This window comes from Corella eumyota, chromosome 2 (genome assembly GCF_963082875.1).
Source record: "Corella eumyota chromosome 2, kaCorEumy4.1, whole genome shotgun sequence".
Taxonomy (NCBI): Eukaryota; Metazoa; Chordata; class Ascidiacea; order Phlebobranchia; family Corellidae; genus Corella; species Corella eumyota.
This window is the reverse complement of record NC_137491.1, coordinates 4,370,909-4,391,537: the sequence shown is the minus strand read 5'-3', so window position 1 is coordinate 4,391,537 and position 20,629 is coordinate 4,370,909. Positions and strand designations below refer to the sequence as shown.

The following is a 20,629-nucleotide window of genomic DNA, read 5'->3' as shown; positions in this document are numbered from 1 at the left end:
TTTTTTTTTGCGACAAAGTTTATGAAAAAGCTAACCACATGGTTCTGTCAATTCTCTGATGACGTCACTGGGTCAATGACAAACGAAATGCAGCTGCGACTAGTAAAACAGTGGACAACTTTCACAGCTGATTGTTGCGAACTACAAATCTTATCAGAGCATAGATTAAAACGCAAGAAACAGACGTCAGAGATACTGGTAAACGGCGCTTAAAAAACATAACCCAGTCTTTTAGTTTAGATATTGTTAGTACGCTTTATAGGTAGTTTATATCGTAAAGTTTAACTCACAAAAAAATAAAAACGACATTTGAACAATTTTTCATTAAACATTTTTTTTTAAATTAAAATTTGCTATTTAAGCGATTTAGGTTTTTTAAATCTTTGGAATTTTAGTTAAAGCGAGAATTATAATTTTGAAGTAACTTCTCTTACGCTTACTGTGAAAAGCTCACCTTTTTTAAAAGAAATTTAATTGAAACGCTATAATGCCTGCTAAAAAGAGCGAGGAAGTTGTTAACGAAAAAAATGCAAAGCGGGTAGGTATTATAAATAATAGTCATTTTTGTGAATAAATAACTAAAAAACCAGGCATATTTTCTTCCAACCACTTAACATATTTAAACTTGGGGTAAATATAAAATACTACAAAACGATTCGTATTTTTAAATTTAGACTAGAAGAAGGCCTGTCAAAGTGGTATCATCCTTGGGCGAAGGGAAACTTGTTGATAAATTCCAGGTAACAATTAATAAACTTTTACAGATTTAAAATGTTATTGCATATTTTTTTTTTGTTTATATCTTTATCCTCGATGTGGGAAAGTCGAATCCGCGACTTCAACATAGAGTAACATCAGTTACTCCGACCCAGTCTCGAGTTGCCTGTAGCAGTTTGGGATATTATATGGATTATTATTGCCGGTAATTATACTGCTGATTAGGTGCTGGCTCAGCAGGAGTTCATACCGTTTATAGCGCCTTACTTAAGGGCGCTACAGCATGAGAACAGTGGGGATTAAACCGACGACCTCATGTGTGGTGTAGCAAGTGTTTTTACCACTGCACCACGCTGCCGGTGAATTAGGACGAATAACATTATCATTTTCACTAGAATGCTATGGGGGAAAATCAGAACAAAAAGAAGCAAAAAGAAAGGGGGGGAAAGGCTTATAGAATGGCGAAGGAAAAGCGGGATCAAAATAGAGCTAAATTTCAAGAAGAAGTATATTATTTAATCTCTTTTAAACACGTTGCTACTTAAGGTCTAGGTGTTTAATTGTTATAAGTTTAATGCAAGTGTATTTTTATAGTTGGATGCTTTGTTAAATGATGAAGAACCTGTGGTTGAAAAGAAACATAATGTAAATAAAATTTATGTGCCCCGATTAACTGGAACAGTAAAGGTAACCTCTTACATTCAAGTTATTAAATATTCAGTAATATACGTTAACAATGTTTACAAAATGATATTTATTTATTTAAATGTTAGGGCAAATTTGAGGCTTTGGAACAAAAGAAAAAGGAACAGGAAAAAGCCCGGACAGAAAAGGAGAGAAAACGAAGACTTGAACGCGATTCCAAAGAAAAGAAACGAATTGAACTCGAACTGGCTAAGAAGAAGGTGTTTAAAATAAATGTTTTGGTTTTAAATAGCAAATAGGGGGGATTTAACTTTTAGTACAAAATATTTTAAAATTGTACTTAAAAGTGTTTAAACTAAATTAATAATTTTGATTAGTCGGAGGGAATCCTATCAGATGACGACGATACACCAAGAAACAACGCCACTTCAGGTAAAACCAAACCTGGAAAAATTTCGCTCAATTTTGAGGAAATCGACCGTAAGAGAAAAGAGAAAGAAAGTCAAAAAATCGAGGATGCAAGAAGAAGAAAATTTGAATCCGAAATTAAAATGTTTAAGGTCGAAAAGGTGAAAATTAAAACCAAGATTTTTAATATTCTTGTATATTCGATTGGTAATCTAAACAACACAACACAAAAATTTAATTAGGTACATTAAAATGCATTTTGCCTGTAAACTTATATATTGATAAACTATTTAGCAAGAAACTAGCGCAAGCGATGAAGACGAAGACGAATCACAAATCGAGGAAAAAAGGCTCCCAGGAAAACTTAAAACAAATTTTGACGACATAGTTCGAGCCAAAGAAGAAAAACAGCGACTTCTTGCGGAAAGAAAATCAAAACCAAAGCGACTGCATTCTTCGTTTTCGAATTTTGATGTTTTAGAAAAAGAAAGGCGAGAAAAGGAGCGATTGAAGGAGTTGGAAAGAAGCAGGAGTTTGTTACAACAAGAGACTAACAGTATGAAAGCTGCTAAGGCAAATTATAATGCCGATTCAACTCAGGTAGCCTAAGTAAATTTATACCTTGCTTGCATTACCAAAATGTTAAACATAAAACTATAATAAAATATTTCTCTTATTCAATTTTTATTAAAATGTCCATTTTTTAGTTTTCATTTTGCATAATTTTAGAGTTCGGAAGAGTTTACCCCGGGATCAAATTCCTCGTCGGAAGTTGAGGCAAAAGATGCGAACACAGGAAGGCAAAGATATCCAAAAATGAAAAAGAAAACAAAACCATCGAAACTTGATTCGTCAAAGTTGAAATTTGACATTTTGGAAAAACAACGCATCGAAAACGAAAGAATTAAAATACAAGTGAATATGTGGAATATATTACAGAACTTATAATATTTACGTGACCGAAACACATTGTTAATTATCTCCTCGCTATTTATTATTAAATGTAAATTAATGTATTTAACTTTTTAATATGAAGCAAAAACGGAGTCAGCTACTCGAGGAGGAGAAGCGATTATTTGAGGAGGCAAAGATGAGAAAAGAGGAGAGTGAAAGCGAAGATGATGAGGACACAGAAAGTCCAACAGTAAGCTAAAATATTTTACAGTTTAACACACAAAATATTCTTCAACAAACAAAGTTATTGTCCCCAAATTTAAACAATAAACCCAATTGTAAAGTTTGTTAATAATTTTTTATCGTTTTTTAGAAAACATCTGCACCACAAAAACTTGACAGTTCTTTGGTAAATTTTGATAAAATTACAATGAAAAGATTTGCCATCGAAGAGAAGCGAATCCAGGACGAACGAAGAGCACTTATGGAGGCTGAGATCAAACTCATGGAGGAAGAAAAAAATAAAATGAAAGTATGTCAATAAAAAAGGAATTTAAAAATAATAAATTAACATTTTTTGTAATTATAAAAACACTGAAATTCTAAGGTTGATTAATTCTAAAAATCTTTCTGTTGCAGGCGGAGCAAGAAGAAGACGACGAAGAATTCGAAACTCCAAAAATTGAGAAGCGAAAACCCAAGAAATTATCTCGCTCCTTTGCTAAGTTTGATCTAATGGAGAGGCAGAGAAAACGAAACGAGGAAGAACAATTATATCAAGAAAAAGCAAAGTTGTTGGAAGAAGAAAGGAAATCATTTCAAGAAGCCCGGCAGAACATGGTAGCCTAAGGCAGAAAAATTAAAAACTTTTAAAATTTTAAAAAGTCTTAAGTTTGCATATCCACAAATTATTAAAATATAATCTAAATTAAATGTTTCTTCCAACATATACAGAGTATGGAAAATGACGAAAACGAAAGCAGTGATAATGAAACGGAGGTTAGAAGTGGAATTACCCGGGCACCGAACAAACTCTCCAATGCTCTTACAAACTTGGATAAAATAACACAAGAAAAGTTGGAGAAAGAACGATTAAAAGCCCAAAAGGAACGAATTAAGAAACTAGAAAGTGAAGTTCGATCTTTTGAAGAAGAAAAGAAAAATATCCAGGTAATTTCTAACTACCGAGTTTTTTTAAACATCAACAAGTGTTTTATCAAACAATTTCTCATTGGGTAAGGATCATTTTTATGAGATTACGGCATGTATGATTTAAATCAGGATAATGTTGATGACGTCACAAGCGGTACCAAGGAACTAATACGTTTGGGTCGAGACAGCCCAAGACCACGAAAACTTGCGTCATCGTTTACGAAATTTGACGTTATCGAACAACAAAGAAGAGAAGAGGAGAGAGAGCGGTTGCATCAAGAAAAAATGCGCAAACTACAAGAAGAAAGAAGAGATTTTATACAAGCCAAAACTCAGGTTTGTGAATAGTCTAAATGTTTTTTTTGTTAATATACAAACCGTATTTTAAACTTTATAATCTAAAATCCGCATTCAAATAAGAAGGCAAAGATGTCTAAGTAATCACATGCCCTATGCTTACCAAGAGATTTACCAACCCTATGTAATACATTACAGAACGATTCTAACTCCGATAATGAGAGTAACGGCAAGGAAGAACATTCAAGAAGCCCAATCCAAAAGATCGACATCCGGAGCAGAATGGAGTCGGTTTTAAAAGCACAAGAAGAAACCGAGCGAAAAAGAATTGAGGAAACCAAGTTCAGCCGAATGACAGTTGAACAACAAGAAATGTTTCTCGCCAAACAGAAACAAGTAAAATATCAATTTTCGAACACAAAAAATATACTTAATTCTTAAACTATAACATAGAAAAAATAAACACAAACATTTACAGATCGATTTTCTTAAACAACAATTGGAAAATGCTCAAGATGAGTATACTTCAGACGAGGAAAGCGATGGAGAATATTATTACTACTACAGCGACGAATCGGTGGGTACATTTATAGATGCTACAAGCAATTTTCTTATTATTGCTGCAAATAATTTTGGAAAATTAAACTATTAAATATTTTCAAAGCGAATGTATCAATAGCTTTAATTTCTGTTTAGGAACATGATGAAAGTGGCGAGGATGAAGAAGAAGAGGAAGAAGAAGAAGAAGAGGAAGAAGAAGAAGAAGAGGAAGAGGAGCAAGATAGTTCGGGAAGTGAAGGAACTGGTATGTTGTAAAATTAATGCATGATTTATAAATACAATTAGTAGTAAATTGCTGCAATAATGTGTTACAGTATCTATTGATACACCACACAACTAAGCTTTAAATTTGCACAAGCTAACTTTAAATTTGCACAAGCTAAAGTTCTAACATAAATCAGATCAAAATTAAATTCAAAATAAAACGTTTTTTTGTTAGAATCCCTAGTTAGCAGTGATGGTACAAATTCATCCGGAAGTTACAGTGGGTCGCCCTGTTTTGTTGAAACGTTAAAGAATGTGGTCGTCAAAGAGGGTGACCCTGTATGTTTTGAGGCAACTATCAACGCAAATCCACACCCGAAGGTCAATTTTTAACTTTTTGTGATGTTAAATTGATCATTTTTTTTATATTTTTTCACTTTTTTGAAGAATTAGAGACTTGACATAATCCAAATCTGTTTTATTTTAAAGATTACCTTTAAAGAATTTGTTTTAATTTGATTTGATATACTGTGTTTTGCAGATAATTTGGTATTTTAAAAACCGTGCAATCCGGAACAGTCCTGACTATCAATATATAACCAAAGGATCTCAATATTCTCTGTACATGAACGAGAGTTTTGTTGATGATACTGGGGAATATATGTGCAAGGCAACCAACAACAAAGGAACGGCTACAAGTAAAGCCACTCTAACTGTAACAGGTTTGTTCATGTAACAAAATAAATACTAGTTTATAAAAAATAAACTAATATGTATGCTAAAAGTTATTTAATTTTAAAAAATAATGTTAGCTTACATATTATACTATATATGGTTGTGTGTTTAATTTTTAAATAAATACATTTATGCAAGCATTTTAAAACCTAAACTATTACAGAGGTAACTGATGAGTAGAGAAGTGTTTTTATGACGTCACATGATACGTTTATCAACGTTACAATTTATACTATTACAGTACAAAACAAATACAAGACAATTGTTAGACTGTGTTTGCAGCAAGTTTTGCATGTTATTTATAGTTTTTTAGCGTTTTTTTTATTTATATGAAATTTTTTTTTTAGAGTGTGAACAATAAAATTTTCTAAAAAATTATATAAGGCTATCTATATTAATAAATTACGATATATTAAAAAAAAAAAATTTAAGCCCTGTCTACTTTAATACGATCCAAACATTTTGTTCTATTATGTGATCTAAACGTGACCCAAAAGACTTAACATATAAACGTAAACACTCGCCGGCATACTGGTAGCCGAACCACGAAGTTTGTTTACGTAACAATGGATTGGTGAAAAACAAAGAAGATATCATAGTTTGATCCTATTACGCAAATCGAACCATATCGCCCTATGATCTCGGAAACGCGCATTGGCTACGCCAAGTTGTTGGGCATTGTGATGTCATAATAGCAACCGCGCGTGCCCATTACATATATTTTTTGCAGTTAAAAAAATGTGAAAAAAACATAACGCATTTATTTATGAATTGAATCTCAACTTTCTATTAATTTATTGCAAAATATTTTACCTTTGTATACTTTTTGTGAAATAAACAAACTTATAAAATAAACAAATACTTATGTGATACAACATGTCGTTTAACAATTACTATTACGAACACCAATACAAAAACTAATGCAACATGGTGTTTAACAGACAGACGTAAATTAAATTAAACACTTTAAAGTTATTAAAAAAATAAGTTTTAAACTTACATTTGACTTCATATGCAATATTTCGCATCTTCTTAACTCTTCGAATATTTCAAAGACCCCGCAGCGAAAATCCCTAAATGTGATATTAAGGTTGGATTAATAACGAATCGTGACGTCATAATAGTATAAAAGTAGGATCTTTGTCGAGCTTCCGAGGTCTTAACTTTCCAATTTTTAAACAGACCGTGGTCATTAAAAAAAAAATATTGCAAAAAATTTAAAAATGTATTTGATGTTTTTAGAACAATATAAAAAAAATAGTTAATCAAATTTTAGATATAAAAAATAAAAATTTAAAAATTAGTATATTGCTTAAATAAAAATTGGGCCTTATGTTTTGACAAATATTTTTTACATAAATTCGAAATATGTTTACATAATATTGAATAAAACGAAGACATGGAAATATTTTTAGAAAATGGTGAAACAACGAAAACGATTGCCCGCGATAGAAAAAGGTTTTGTCTTATATTTCACCGCCGGCTACCAAAAGGAACAGAGCGCTCGCATATATACTGACACCAAGTCATATGCACATAAATAACAGAGAGAAGGGACAGCGTCGGCCATTTTACATAAAAAAGTTAGTTGATTTAGGGAATTTTTATATGTGTTTGTATTTTATCGACAGGGTTAGAGTTTAAATAGTATATAAATTTGTTTAATGTTGAGAAAAACAAACGGCAACCATTTTATTAAATTCGACGGGGAAAGTCAAAAAAGGGATTCGCGTAATCAAATGCACGTAGCAAGTACTTCGCACACAATCAAAGACCTGCACAATATGATTGAAAGTGACGTCAGCCTATCTCACCGCCAACACCAACCCATCATGGCGTCATCATCGATTACGTCACCATGGCCGCTTTATGACGAAATGAGCGACAGTAACGTGTGCGAGGAATTTTCCAACTCTTCCATCGAGGAAGTGGGTGAAGGTATTTTCCCCAATTTGCAACGGGGGTTTACCCACGCGGTGGAGGATAAATTAAAATGGGAGAGATCGAAGTTAAGTTTAGATGAGGTAAAGTCGTCAGAAAGTTTTAGTAAAACTGGGAAAATCGAAACTGGGCAAACGAATGATTCGTTCGAGGAAAATATTTGTTGTGGATGTCAAAGAAAAATCGAGGTAGTTTTTTTTAATTAATTTAATATAACTTTAATTTACAATATAAAGAAAATACTTATTTTAGACCTTGAAAATTATCTCTTTAAAAATAGTAAAACCTATAATCACATAAGAATTTTTACACTTTCATTTTAGTGCATTACTATTATTTAATTTTAGCTTTTTAAAAATATATTTAAAAAAATTTTAGGAGCAATACCTTTTAAACATTTCTGGTTCGGTCTGGCACGAAAGTTGCGCGAAGTGTTGCATGTGTGACATCACTCTTACGTCATCGTGCTTTCTTGGAGGACATCGACTCTACTGCAAAAAAGATTACGACGCGTAAGTAAAAATATTACAAATTATTGCTGGAATTTCTGTTATAAATTTTCTACAACAAATTAAGCGAATTTACCAATTATTTAAGGCCTAAATTGGTTGGTGAAACGATGTTTCTCCGGCACGTGATCGGTAGTTTTGTTTGTTTATTATCACCCGATAGACAACGTTGCGATAAGTGCTGGGTAGATCTTGTTTATATTTTTAAATGAAAGACATATGTGTAGGGGAATGCGAGAATATGTAGTGGCATATGCGCTTAATTAATGTTCGGCGCACGTCTTCGCTTGTGTATCGCCTTAATTCCATAAACAAATAGATATAAGGAAAAGGCACTTGAGAAAAAGCTCATTACATCGATCGAATATAAACTCCGTCTAATTTTGTCTTTCATTCCGCAAAACACGAATCATTTTTTTGCGAGTTTTCGTCATCGATTATCCAATTTGGCATGATTATTGCAATGGGATTTGGATAAAAACTTGACAATAACCGCACGGGGAACGTCGTTATTACAAACCTATTTCTACGTCATTAGACCAATATTTAAACGGGGCAAAAATCGAACTAGGCATCCTTTAAAAAACAATCGCAAAAAAAACGAAAGTGTACTTCGATTTTAAATAGATAATGTTGGCTAAGATGTACTGTGTGAAGTACTTACATATATATATGAATGAAGGTGACAAGATATGCCATGTGACAAGCGAAGAGTGCCTTAATCAATATTATCATAACGACGCTGGCCAACATATTCATACAGTTCATCAAATACACGTTTGATAATACCCGTGTTTCAGTGATTACACACAAACCACTTGAAATACAGGATCGACGATTGTAGAATTGCCCTCCTTCTTAGAGCCTGTATAGGAATTTTCCTTTTTAGCTATTACAAATCAACAACCGCACCTGAATATACAGTTGCTTGACGATGTCACGATTATTGTACTGCGGACTCTGATATAAATGACCGTGCAATTGATTTAAACCGTACCGGTGGTAGAAATATCAAAAAACGCGCGAACTTACATCGCCATGACAGCAACGCTAAATTTGATAGAATACAATTCTGTTATCTTGTCGAATCGAGGTTCAATGATGAATGGTATTAAGCATTACCCAGCTGTGTATTTCATAGGAAACCATCGCAGCTTTATCTGCGTAATCGCGGCAATAAACATTCGCGATGCGAAGTTTCGAAAATTCGGTGTCAAATTTCAGGGCGGGCTTAGCCAGAGCGTAACTGCGATATAGTATTGCGCATTTAGGTGATACGTTAAACGATCTTGGCCTTGGACCAATGTGGTTTTAAACGTGTGTACCCGCAATTACATTTAATCAATTGCGGTAAATACCTTCTAGAACTTCGCAATTTGTGAAAACGAAAAAATGTAAATATCAACGCCTTACTTGCTGTCGCGGTAAGATCTAGTTGCGCCATTTTAACTTTTTCGAATCACATTTAAAAACATCAGTGCCATAGTTTTAACGTTGGGAGAATTTAGAGTTGGCCGTCAAGTTAGAACCTTGAACACAGATATGCTGCGCTGTGTGAAATTGCTCGTGCGTTTTCAATTGAAAGTTGGAAGCGAGGCGGACGTTTGGTTATTATATCCCCCGAACTGAGCTGCATTGTTCTACGCGGGTGCGTGTAACTATGTCGTCACAATGCCATATTACGACCTTATAATGTCAGCGTCCCACAGTTTGAATCAACGGGCGGTAAGCGTTCCCGGCATATTTATATGCCAATGATGGACACTTTCTCGTAGCTCGACAATGCGGAAGTTTGGATAAGGACGTAATCAAATGCATCCCTAATACTGAATACTCGTTTTTATGCAATTTTAAAATACACAACGAATCAACCGCTTAACACAAACGGCCAGTGGCCACAATTACCATTAATATATCACAATCATTTATAACCCGATTTTGAACCGCGATAAAATCACGTTGATGAATGAAATCGACGAACATTGGATGGTCTCGATTGCATTTATTTATTGTCGCCTCGACACGGGTAATGTTTCGATAATTTACCTAATGTGTTTGTCTGGCCAGGATTGGTTTACGTTAGTCTTTTGTCTGCTAACACGCGCCGCACTTGTATCACATTATCTGGTTAGTATAAATAATACTTTTGTTGACAGCATCGCAAATTTTAATAAAACCGTCTGAGAATTTTAACGATACGGATATAAAAATTACCATTTTTTATTACAAATAAAAATATTTTAAAGAGCATTTTAAAGCCTTATAAGCGAACGGCACAGACAGTACAGTAGGGTTACCTAATCAAATAGGCATTACCGGAAATAGGTAACCCGCGCAATAAAATTATGTAAGGGAAGCTTTTTATAAAACGCGGGCATGCAACAACACTCTAAAACGCGCCCGTAAGACCAGGTTTTATGGCGTGCATTGTGACGTAACAGTAGTTGTATTGTGACGGAAGAGTAGACGCGCGCAAAGGTTGACAAAGGGTGGAATATTCGACGAATAAAAATGTCCAACTCGGAACTTATACCTCTATTTTATTACCTAAATTACAGAAATATGCGACTGGTAAAAGGTCGATAATAGTTTAGGTTGTTAACCGTTTCCGGATTCGATTACAGTTTATTGCTTTATTGAATTTCAAGCAATTTTACACCTTTAAAAAAATAAGTTTTGGTCAATACAACAATTAATCGTAAATTACAATGCACAAAATGTTGGTTTTTTAGATTTTTCTGAACACGAATAAATTTTATTTAAGAAACATATTTTTTGCAAATAAAATCTTTTTTTTGCCAAATGAATGATTGCAAATCACCATCCGGTCGACGAAAAAACTTTAAACAAATATTTGGTTCGCCATATTGTTGTTTATTTATAAATCGGATCGCGACAAACCAAACATTTTTAAATCGGGACGGGGCAAATATTTTTAAACAAAAGTAAGCTCAAGATGTCACAGCCTTAGACAATAAATTCGATACACCATTTTTAATACCACATTAGGTCTTTCAATTTGCATGTGACGTACATCACTGCCCTTGTAAATTCAAGAGAATGGTAATTGTCGAGAAGCGGCACCAAAACGTATCGCAATTGACATGTGACGTCATCGCATTCGATGTGACCCCGACGAGGTCACGTGACCCTGTTGATTCCACGCCTCTCGCGTAAACAAGCGACACCTCGACACTCACCGGCGTGTTTTTGTTTGCGTAAACAACTTCGCTTTGTTTAAATAGCGACCCCGAGAGCGAGCGTGCGGGTCTGCCTACCACTTGCACTGTATGTTGTTTCTTGCGTGTGCCATAAATCACTTACACATCGCTTTTGTATTGTGCTGTGGTCAACTTACGGACAAACGCTCGTCCACTTTGTAACATTGTCGAATATTGTTTAGATTTGTTAAATTTAATGAAAACAAACGTTGGCTAGAATTTCGTGTATCAAAAAAGTAACCAAATGTTCATTTTAACTTTAGAGAAAAAACTTTAATTTATATTAGCGCCTAAATTAAATAAATATCGCTTGTTAAATTGCATATTTTCGGATGTATTTAAAATCCTATTTTAAATATGGGAATGACATATAACGCGATGGAAACTTAAAAAAAATATTTTGATTCCTTACAATTAAATCCATTAACCGTTTTTTAACAAAGTTTTCCAATCTGAGTGTTTAGGTTAAAATTTTGAACAGGTGTCCAAAAAATAGAAGTCCATCAGACAACAGGTGGTTTAACCGTCTGGTTATTTAATATTGGGGCCATTTTTCGGATTTAAAAAATGGTCGACATTCCAACCCAATAATAAAGTTTGGAAGCTCGAATAAATCAATTCTAAACGTTGCTGAATAAGCAAGAACCTTTCTACGAGTCTTATATTGGCAAGATTACGATCTTTTTTACACCTTATTGTCAACTTCAAAGTATTGGGGGTAGAGTGGGTCAGGGTGGGTGTTAAATTAAGGTCATTTGTCGCGTGTACTTCAGCTGATTTCCAACTAATTGGTCGATTTTGGGAATCGAAACCACAGAACGGATACCGAGCCGACTGGCTGGGCCCGGCGAACAAAAGCTTGTCTAGATAATCAAGTAACGGTCAAGACTAAGCGCGCGGTGTTACCCTTACCTGCTATCAATCAAATGTTTGTAGCAAAGCAAAAACAACGCTAAATTTTAAATGTTTAACAATGCTTAACCGATAGTACACAGCCACAAATACGGTCTTACTGGAAAATAGAATTTCAGACAAACATTTTAAGGGTGTAAGATATAAACAGATTACAGACTGGCTGCTCTATGTGGGGCAACGTTAACGTTGTTTCACACGGTCGAAAGTTGTGGTCCATATCCGTTGACCACTCCATTGTCCAACGAGATTTCTTTGCAAACTTTGACAGCCACAGAAACGCGATACCGACCACCACTTGTAAAAATGGCGCGACAACTGGCGAAAACAAGTCCGATTTTGGCGTAACCTGTCACTTTTTAACCTTGGTAGCACAGAAAAGACAATTGACGTCACGTTTCTAAATTTTTCTTTAAAAGATTTTAGTTTCACTTTAAAATATTTGCAAAACTTTTTCTCTTAATAGACATTACATTTTTTTAGAATTCGGAAAACTTGCAGAGGCTGTGGGTCACCAGTTCATGACGATCAACTAATTGTACGCATCGTTGAGTCACCGTTTATCTACCACGTGACCTGTTTTTCTTGCATCACGTGCAAGCAGCTGATGCAAAAAGGGGACGAATTTGTTTTCAACCAGTAAGTAGCCTTAAAAAACGTTGTTAACGAACTCTTTCGCTCCTTCTAGTGGTTAAAACAAGCATCATTTACTCTTTTAGAAACGAAAATTTACAGGAAGCAAAGTGCAAAACGTGTTGGAAAAATGGCGGCAATTTAATGGTTAATATGCCAGAAAACTTACAAGTAAAGGTCGAGCAAGAAGTAATTAACCAAAAACCATCCTCCCCTGACTTAAACAGTGAGATGGGGGAATCATTGTTGTCGCCTAAAAGCAACTCCTACCTAATGTCACGTGAGTAAAGATTTCAAGACTTTAACTTGTGAAAATTACAAGAACTAGTCAACAAGTCAATAAAAGAATTAATTAACAAATTATGTGCATTACCTATTTAAATAACGCTCGTTATTTTATAGCCAAAAGTGATGATGATGACGATGCACTAACTTCTGATGAAGAGTCCACAAACGAGAATTGCACAAAGGAAGGAAACGAACGAAAAAGGTAAGAATGCAAAACGCCACAAAGGGAAATATACCAAAATTTCATTATGAATCTATGCTAATCTTGTGATCACGTGATGTAGGTCACATGACGATAGCTTATCAAAAGACAGCAAGAGATCTAAAAGACCGAGAACGATTTTAAATGCCGTACAAAGAAGAGCTTTTAAAATTGCATTCGAGCTAACTCCAAAGCCATGTAGAAAGGTAAGTTAACAGTCTTTCTAAGAAAAAGGCTGAAAAATTGTAATAGTTGCAACATGCTATTAACTTTTGTCTTACTTAAATAATAATAATTGTATGTTCATTTGTTTTTTTTAATAACGTTAGATATAGTAAAACAATTTCTTCTTTAATTTTTAGGTTCGTGAAAAACTAGCGCATGACACAGGTCTGACCGTTCGAGTCGTTCAGGTTTGGTTTCAAAACCAACGAGCTAAAGTGAAAAAGATCGCTAAACGTCATCACACCCAAGAAGTAGCCGCACAAAAAGCAAGGGAAGAATTAGGTAAACTTTTAAAATGTTTAATAAAACAAATTGTTACACTTTAATTCATCAAAACTGAAACTTAAATTGTGTAATAGTTAAGACTTTAGAACTTGTTACGCTCTAGACCTAAGTTAACAAAGCTTTAAATATAGCGTTTTTGCCATTAAATAACTTAAAAATCTATCTGTACGTTTCAAGGACTCCACATGTTCGACCCAATGATGCCCATCCACCACATACCAAGTAACATGTTGCACGGTTGTGACGTCACAATGGATCCAATGTACGTACAGATGCACAACCCGGGAAATTTTTCACATTTGCAACAACAGGGAGAAGCGTTGTGGGAATATCAGAGAGAAGGTAATTGAACCGTTAGGTGGAGCCAACGAGCAACAATTGTAGCGTTGATTTAAATTAAAAATGAAATTTAAAAAAGTTTAAGCCTAGGAAAATCTAAATTTAATTTTATTACTTATTTATTTATTTTAAGAAATGCAACATTCCGGGCAACCCATTTACCACAACAACACTGCTCCCTACCGCCCACACGCGGGCCTTCCGCCTAACGTTACGATGACGTCATCGATGAAAGACGGTGGCCCGATGTACACTCCCAACATGCTTTCTAACCACCAAGATACCAGCGCGATGTTATGCGGTGACGTCACCCACCATAACATGGATGTCAGCTCGCGCATGGGCGATGACGTCACGGGTGCGATTAACGGCCTTTACTCGATGCAGAATCAGTATTTTAACTCGTGATGTTAACAAAACGAAAGATAATTTATTGTGATATTTCATTTAAGAAAAAGGCTAAAGTTTAAGTCCCGAAACTGTGGTTTTTATCAAAGGCAATATAAATGCGGATGTTTATTATTTTGATTAATTTCGTCTGATTAAGTTTAGTTTCGGTATATGCGATTGTGAGCGCGTTTCAGCATTGTTTTCTTTCGTTATCCAGCGGTACAGGTTTTATTGTGATTTCCATTATACACTCTTTAGCCACGAATTGATATACCTTTAACAGATTTCTTAGAATCAAATTATTACGGGTCTGTAAAGAGTATATTATTTATTGCTGTATAGGTCGTTATTTTATCAGCCCCCCGTTGTGTTTTGTGTATTTATTTAAACATTTCTCCGTACCGGAAACGCAATACTTTATAATAAAAAAATTGTTCTTACAGTCCAATGTGTTTTGATAGTCGTAATTTAAATGTGATAGTGGAATTAGTGTTATTTGATTTTAATAATTGAACAAGGGTAATCAAAAGCGTAACAACGTAACTAATAACTTTTACCCGGACTGTTAAACATGACAATCAACTCAATGACACATTACTTTAACGGCGAAGCCTAAATTAGATTTATTTAACAATCTTGAAAAAAAAAATTTTTTTCATCGAAAGCAAGAATTCGATCAAAAGACCTTACTTGTTTGACTACAAAGAAAATGTGATGTTTTACAAGGCTGGTCTCTATTCATAATCGTTGTAGTGTAATCGAAACAAGTCTGGAGCGAAAATATTTGCCCAAAAAGTCAACAACATAACGGACAGGTGCTTGCTCAATCAAAATCACAGCCAGATAATTCTAAGGAATGATAACACTGACAAAAATAATTATAGGCGTCATCATAAGGCCACTTTGCAGTTGCACATTTTTTTTCAATAAAATAAAAAAGGGAATTTCGTCTCGACAAGATTCCTTTTTTTAATTCAACCCTCTATCAAAACAGAAAATATTGTTTATATTTTGGGGCTTTCACATTTTTGTAAACAATTTTATTCTGAATGGAAAGGCGCAGATGGCACTAGGTCAATGGCTGTCTTTGAATCACGGCTGAAAAAACATCACGAGCATTCATAAAAAAGTCAAAAGTAACCAGTGGTGCTTTAAGACTTAACTTAACATGTGCACATTATCTTACTAAACCCAGTAATTAATAATGTTGCCCTGGTCGTTAATGTAATGCAGCAAATATTACCAATACCACAAACTGTGTCATTTCTTGTGCAATCTCTAGCGCCAAAATGCGGGTTTTAAAATTTCCTGTAACGGCCAAATCGTATTTTATCCCGCCCTAGCTTGTTGTATATTGATGCTTGTTTACGCCTGAGTAGTAATCGTTGTCTCTTGTGGCATCTTCCAACACTCGACGGCCATCTCTTAAAGCATCCAAGTTTTTTGTTTGTTTGTTGCTTCAAGTTGTGTTCCAGTGAAAATATCTCAAGTGGGTCTCTCGATCCGCTGTACAGCTTTCATGTTGCCTACTTGGAGGCTCTAAAGATTTCACGGACTGGTACCACGTAAACCGAGGCTTTGAGATATGTCAGCGGGGTATACGATAACATGCGTCAGAAAATATGGAAGAATATAATCAACAACGTTAATCGTTGTACAAGTTTATCCCAAGTCATAAGGTTAGGTTAAACAAAGGCTGCAAAGAACATTTCTTATAGGTACCATATAGCAATAAGAAAGAATAGCGTGATTGTGTTGCGTAGCAATATAAAGAATTCATGTTAAAGAACAGTCGGCATTACCATCATGTTCTTTAATGTTTTAGGTTTTACATGTTTGGTAAGGAAGCATACCAGACGGCATATTTAAGGAATTCGAGGCATTCCGAGCAAAAAACGAACTTGGCAAAGAAGCAACTCCTTTGTGAAGTGTTAAACGTTTTTGCTCAACTATATAACGAAACAGAAGTGATATTGTAGACAGAAATAGGTTTTACTGATACCATCTATAACATATCTTACATGGCTTTCACCTAATTATAACTAATATTCCCTAATCCATTTCCAGCGATTTTGTTTAAGCGTCGATTTATATTTAGAACCACAATTCGCATTATACTGTTGAACTCAAAACACGATTAATAAATATGACGTCATATCAAGCAGTTAGTGACGACACGACCTTTTAGTTAAGCCAGTGCGACGTGCAAGTACTGTTGTCAAAACTGTTATGTAACCCTGAAAAAAATAGATTTATTTAGAAAAATCGAAAACTTGATAGGCCTACCCTGTATTCCCATTTGTGGAAAAACGTTCGGAATTCGGTTTCGTGTTATTTTTGGATACTCCGAACATTGGTAATCGTGAGGGGTTGGGAGTTGAACACAAAAAGGTCATTTCTCGTTCTTGTTAACAGGCAACTCGATAGGCCCGTGACATCATAGTCTGATTTCAAAGAAACGACTATGGTGTGTCAACTATGAAAAGTGAGTCTTCATTCACCAAACTATTCTATTATGAGTCGCTGCGCGTCAAAAGGCCAAACCAGTTATTTCACGTACACTTGATATTTTGGGTCGCAAATTTTGGATAAAATACGAGCAAATAAGCTGTTGCGGTTGCCAGTACGCTACCACCAGACCAGGTGTCTTGTATGTTTATAGCTAAATCCCATATATAGTAAGATAATGCCTGATAAGCCTTGAAATGTTTAAATGTTGAACATAACATTATGTCACGCGCAAAATTCGCGAATAAAAAGTGTCAACTCTCTGCGTTTGGTAACGCTTTGGTGAGCTTTAAACGCAGAGGATGCGTTACCTAATTGTTGGTTAGAAACTATACCTAATTGTACTATACCTAATTGTTGGTTAGAAAGCCAAGTACGTTCACACGTGATATATGGCACCCCCTTAATCCCAGTAAAGGCCACACCGATCGAAAGAGCGTTTCTCTTACCAAATAGGCACAGTGTGAAAATTACAGGTTGTCTGTACGCTTATTTCTATACATTTATAACCATTCAGCCCAGTGAAATAATCGAATCGCAATTCTTTCGCGCTTTAAAAATGGTATTTACATATAATGTGATTGTTGAAGATATACGAACGTGGCCCGAGCGATTTGTTATGACAATAACAGTGTGAAAATCAACTGGAGCTGGGTTGCAAGCCAGTGTAAAAACAAACAACATTGTTTCCATATGACGGGCGTCGATAAAATTTTACCTTGTCCGTTTTGGGTATAAACGGATTAAAATTTGAAGAGCAAGCCGTCGTGTTTAAGGTGTTGGTACATCTAGCTTATTATTCATCGGCGCTTATCTAGTGGCTTTCGTGATGTATTACCAGGAACATACGGCCTCGATAATGACGTAAACACAGAATGAAAGCAAAGAGCGGGCTTTGGTTACGGCGACATTTTTGGCACATACGCCTTAGAAAACGAAGTCCTTTGTGATGCGAATGTAAAGGCTGCTACTGTATACAACTTGAATGATGTAACAGGTGTTTCCATCGCCTATATCGTACCAGCTTGTTTTCTTTTAAGTGTTTACACACTCGGTCTAGCGTGTCCGGCGATCCGATTCGGTGTCCCTGGGTTTAAACCGGCACGCGCCCCCTGTCCTATATTGCGACAGCCCGGGCCGGTTCTAGTTATCAGCAGACTTGGTTGCGCATAGAAAATTTGTAAGGGATTATTGACACTTTGATCCTAGTGTAAATCAAAGAGCGTGGAAGCATGTGAAAATAACAACATAAACATCAGAAACGCCGACTTTAATATACACGCTCAGTAGGTTTCGCTTTCGTGATTGATTTTAATCAAAATACTTAATAAAAAAACACTTCCGCTGCATAGAGATCCACGTTTTTATCGCTTTTATTTATTTAACAGTGCAACCTGTTAGGCGGTTATGCTGCTTATAACATGAGCCGTCAATCATTCCACAAAAGCCAAAAGCCTTTTGTGAATGAAAACCATGGCTTTTGTTTTGCGACCAAAGTTTGTAGTTACATCGGGTAGTGGTGGCCTGCGCGCTATACAGGAAAGGTGTATATGCTATCTATATGAGGGCGCAACACTAGAATATGGAACACAAATAAAGACCTCGCCCGTATATATCAGCACCGACATCGCATCTCTTCACACGTGCCCGTTCGAACTGGGAAAACCTTCGGTATCGAGAACAGTAAAAGAGAAAAAAGCCGGAAGAAAAATCAATAGGAATTGTGGAAAGTAAATAGAGGTGTCACCTGAGACAGATTCTCGCCCAGGTGTCGACAAGAGCAATGTGCTCGAACGACATGATTTTATGTTCGTGTCGCGATCAGGACAGTGTATACAGTGGCGTAACTTTGCAATAGAATTTGCGAGTTGCTCAAAAAACCTCAATAAAAACCAGCAGACAGTTTATGGCCCAGATCACAAAAGAGGCAGTTATCGTTGTTTTACAGCTTTTCTTGTAAAATATATCGCTAAGCGTCGCAAGTTATTATTATCACGTGGTTTATCACGCCTGAGCAAGTTCATATTAGGCCCTTGAGTTTAAGATTCGGGGAAGTGAATTGTGCGAAGTGGTGTTAAACACGACACCGAACAGGTGTTAAAAGTGTGAGAAATTATGTAGTAGCACAGGCTGCGGCCCAAGTAGGCAAATACATAACGTAAATACGCGGTCGAAATGTTCAAGTGTCTTGTGTTGTCATGTACCAAGATCTTGTGGCGGGTAAAATTCCTCAAGGCTCTTGAGCAAAGTTATCTCGTACGGATCGTCTTCGAGAATATTTCGTCGCTGTAACAGCTGGTTGCTGTTTGTCGACGTTAGCATGGCCATTGAACCCGTGTCAATGCCAAGTCGTTTCCCAAGAATGTATCACTTCGATTGTACACACGAAGCCTAATAACAAAGTAAACCCACAAATGGAAAGACTTGTGGAAAATAAACACGCGAGAATAGAGCGTATTTGCGCAACTGTCTACCACATAGGTTGAATTTAATGTACCGTTGATATAAAACACACAATATATGTTTCTATTCACTATTGAACTCTCTATTTCAGATGTCTTGAAAAAATAACCTGCCCTTCCACTTTTCAATTGCTCGTGTTTTGCAAATAAGAATCAGTGTCAAATTGTTGTGGATTTATACAAGCGGATTTTTAAAACCTCAAAAGTTGATCTGATATTTATGATGGTTGGACAAGTATGTATTTTAAAGGTCAAGTAAGGTCACCACGAATTCTTACAATATTTGATCTAAAAAAAAATTTATATTCTCTGTTAAAGCATAATAAGTTACTAAGTAGTGAAATATCAATTCTTATTGAAAAAATGTAGCCTTATAGTTTTACAAAAAAGTCATGCCATGAACAAATGTTTACGTTTAATATGAATGGAAAGAAGTGAATACAAAAGTATACGAGAGGCTAAAAAGACTGAGTTGGCCGCGCGATATTACGATCATCACGATCAATATAGTTGCACATTCAGCAATCTGACGATGACACACCGAGCAGTTTACTCGGCGTTCTCGCGTGTTTACTTTTTATATATAGATTTCAAATATCAAATAGTACGACTTATGATTTCACGCAACAGAAATAGATACATTTTATGAACAAAGAGGCGTCATCTTATTTTAGCCAAAAGGCTTTAGTTTTTTTCTTAAACGTTTAATATCAGTCATAGGTTAGGAAAATGCACTAGAGTAAATACAATACCCGAAAGTACTTGGAAGATAGATAGCTTTTTAGCAATTATTAAACTCCTTGAGACCGAGATCTTTAGAGTTTGTATTGTGTAGAAAAATCCAGCAAAGTGATTGGTGGGCGGTCCCAAGTTACCTAGCAACCGTTTAAAACTTGATTGTGTATCTTTGACAAAAGAAATATTGATTTTTTATCCTTTTTTGGAGAAGATAAATTTTGCTGTTTTTTTTTATTAAGTTTGTCTGTTTTTTTTTTATTAAGTTGTCTGTAATTTGTTAATATTTAATTGTGTCATAATATTTGGATAATCTACTTTGAATTTAAGTGGGTATAGATCCGACTTAAACGTTATTAATCATCT

The 20,629-nt window shown here is 35.2% G+C and overlaps 2 protein-coding genes across 2 annotated transcripts; both read left to right on the top strand.

Moving 5' to 3' along the window:
• The first annotated feature begins 21 nt into the window (after positions 1-21).
• LOC145741453 (uncharacterized) lies at positions 22-5,614 on the top strand. The gene is made up of 18 exons (XM_082559045.1): positions 22-198; positions 675-740; positions 1,113-1,223; positions 1,312-1,404; positions 1,491-1,637; positions 1,740-1,931; positions 2,065-2,370; positions 2,500-2,685; positions 2,807-2,914; positions 3,038-3,196; positions 3,304-3,504; positions 3,619-3,834; positions 3,946-4,152; positions 4,312-4,509; positions 4,592-4,690; positions 4,810-4,906; positions 5,114-5,259; positions 5,420-5,614. The coding sequence occupies exons 1-18, from the start codon at positions 22-24 to the stop codon at positions 5,612-5,614; spliced, it is 2,904 nt and encodes a 967-aa protein (XP_082415171.1).
• A 1,783-nt stretch (positions 5,615-7,397) lies between these two features.
• Positions 7,398-14,576, top strand: LOC145741447 (protein lin-11-like). The gene is made up of 9 exons (XM_082559037.1): positions 7,398-7,742; positions 7,933-8,066; positions 12,680-12,835; positions 12,916-13,109; positions 13,232-13,319; positions 13,402-13,525; positions 13,682-13,826; positions 14,007-14,171; positions 14,302-14,576. Exons 1-9 carry the CDS (start codon positions 7,398-7,400, stop codon positions 14,574-14,576), a joined length of 1,626 nt encoding a protein of 541 aa, XP_082415163.1.
• The last annotated feature ends 6,053 nt before the right edge of the window (positions 14,577-20,629 follow it).

Coding starts and splice junctions, on each gene's coding strand:
- LOC145741447 (XM_082559037.1), top strand. CDS start 7,398: ATGATTGAAAGTGACGTCAGCCTATCTCACCGCCAACACCAACCCATC. Junction 13,320..13,401: donor GAAGGAAACGAACGAAAAAG/GTAAGAATGCAA, acceptor CACGTGATGTAG/GTCACATGACGATAGCTTAT. Junction 13,827..14,006: donor AAAAGCAAGGGAAGAATTAG/GTAAACTTTTAA, acceptor GTACGTTTCAAG/GACTCCACATGTTCGACCCA.
- LOC145741453 (XM_082559045.1), top strand. CDS start 22: ATGAAAAAGCTAACCACATGGTTCTGTCAATTCTCTGATGACGTCACT. Junction 3,197..3,303: donor AAGAAAAAAATAAAATGAAA/GTATGTCAATAA, acceptor TTTCTGTTGCAG/GCGGAGCAAGAAGAAGACGA. Junction 3,835..3,945: donor AAGAAAAGAAAAATATCCAG/GTAATTTCTAAC, acceptor GATTTAAATCAG/GATAATGTTGATGACGTCAC.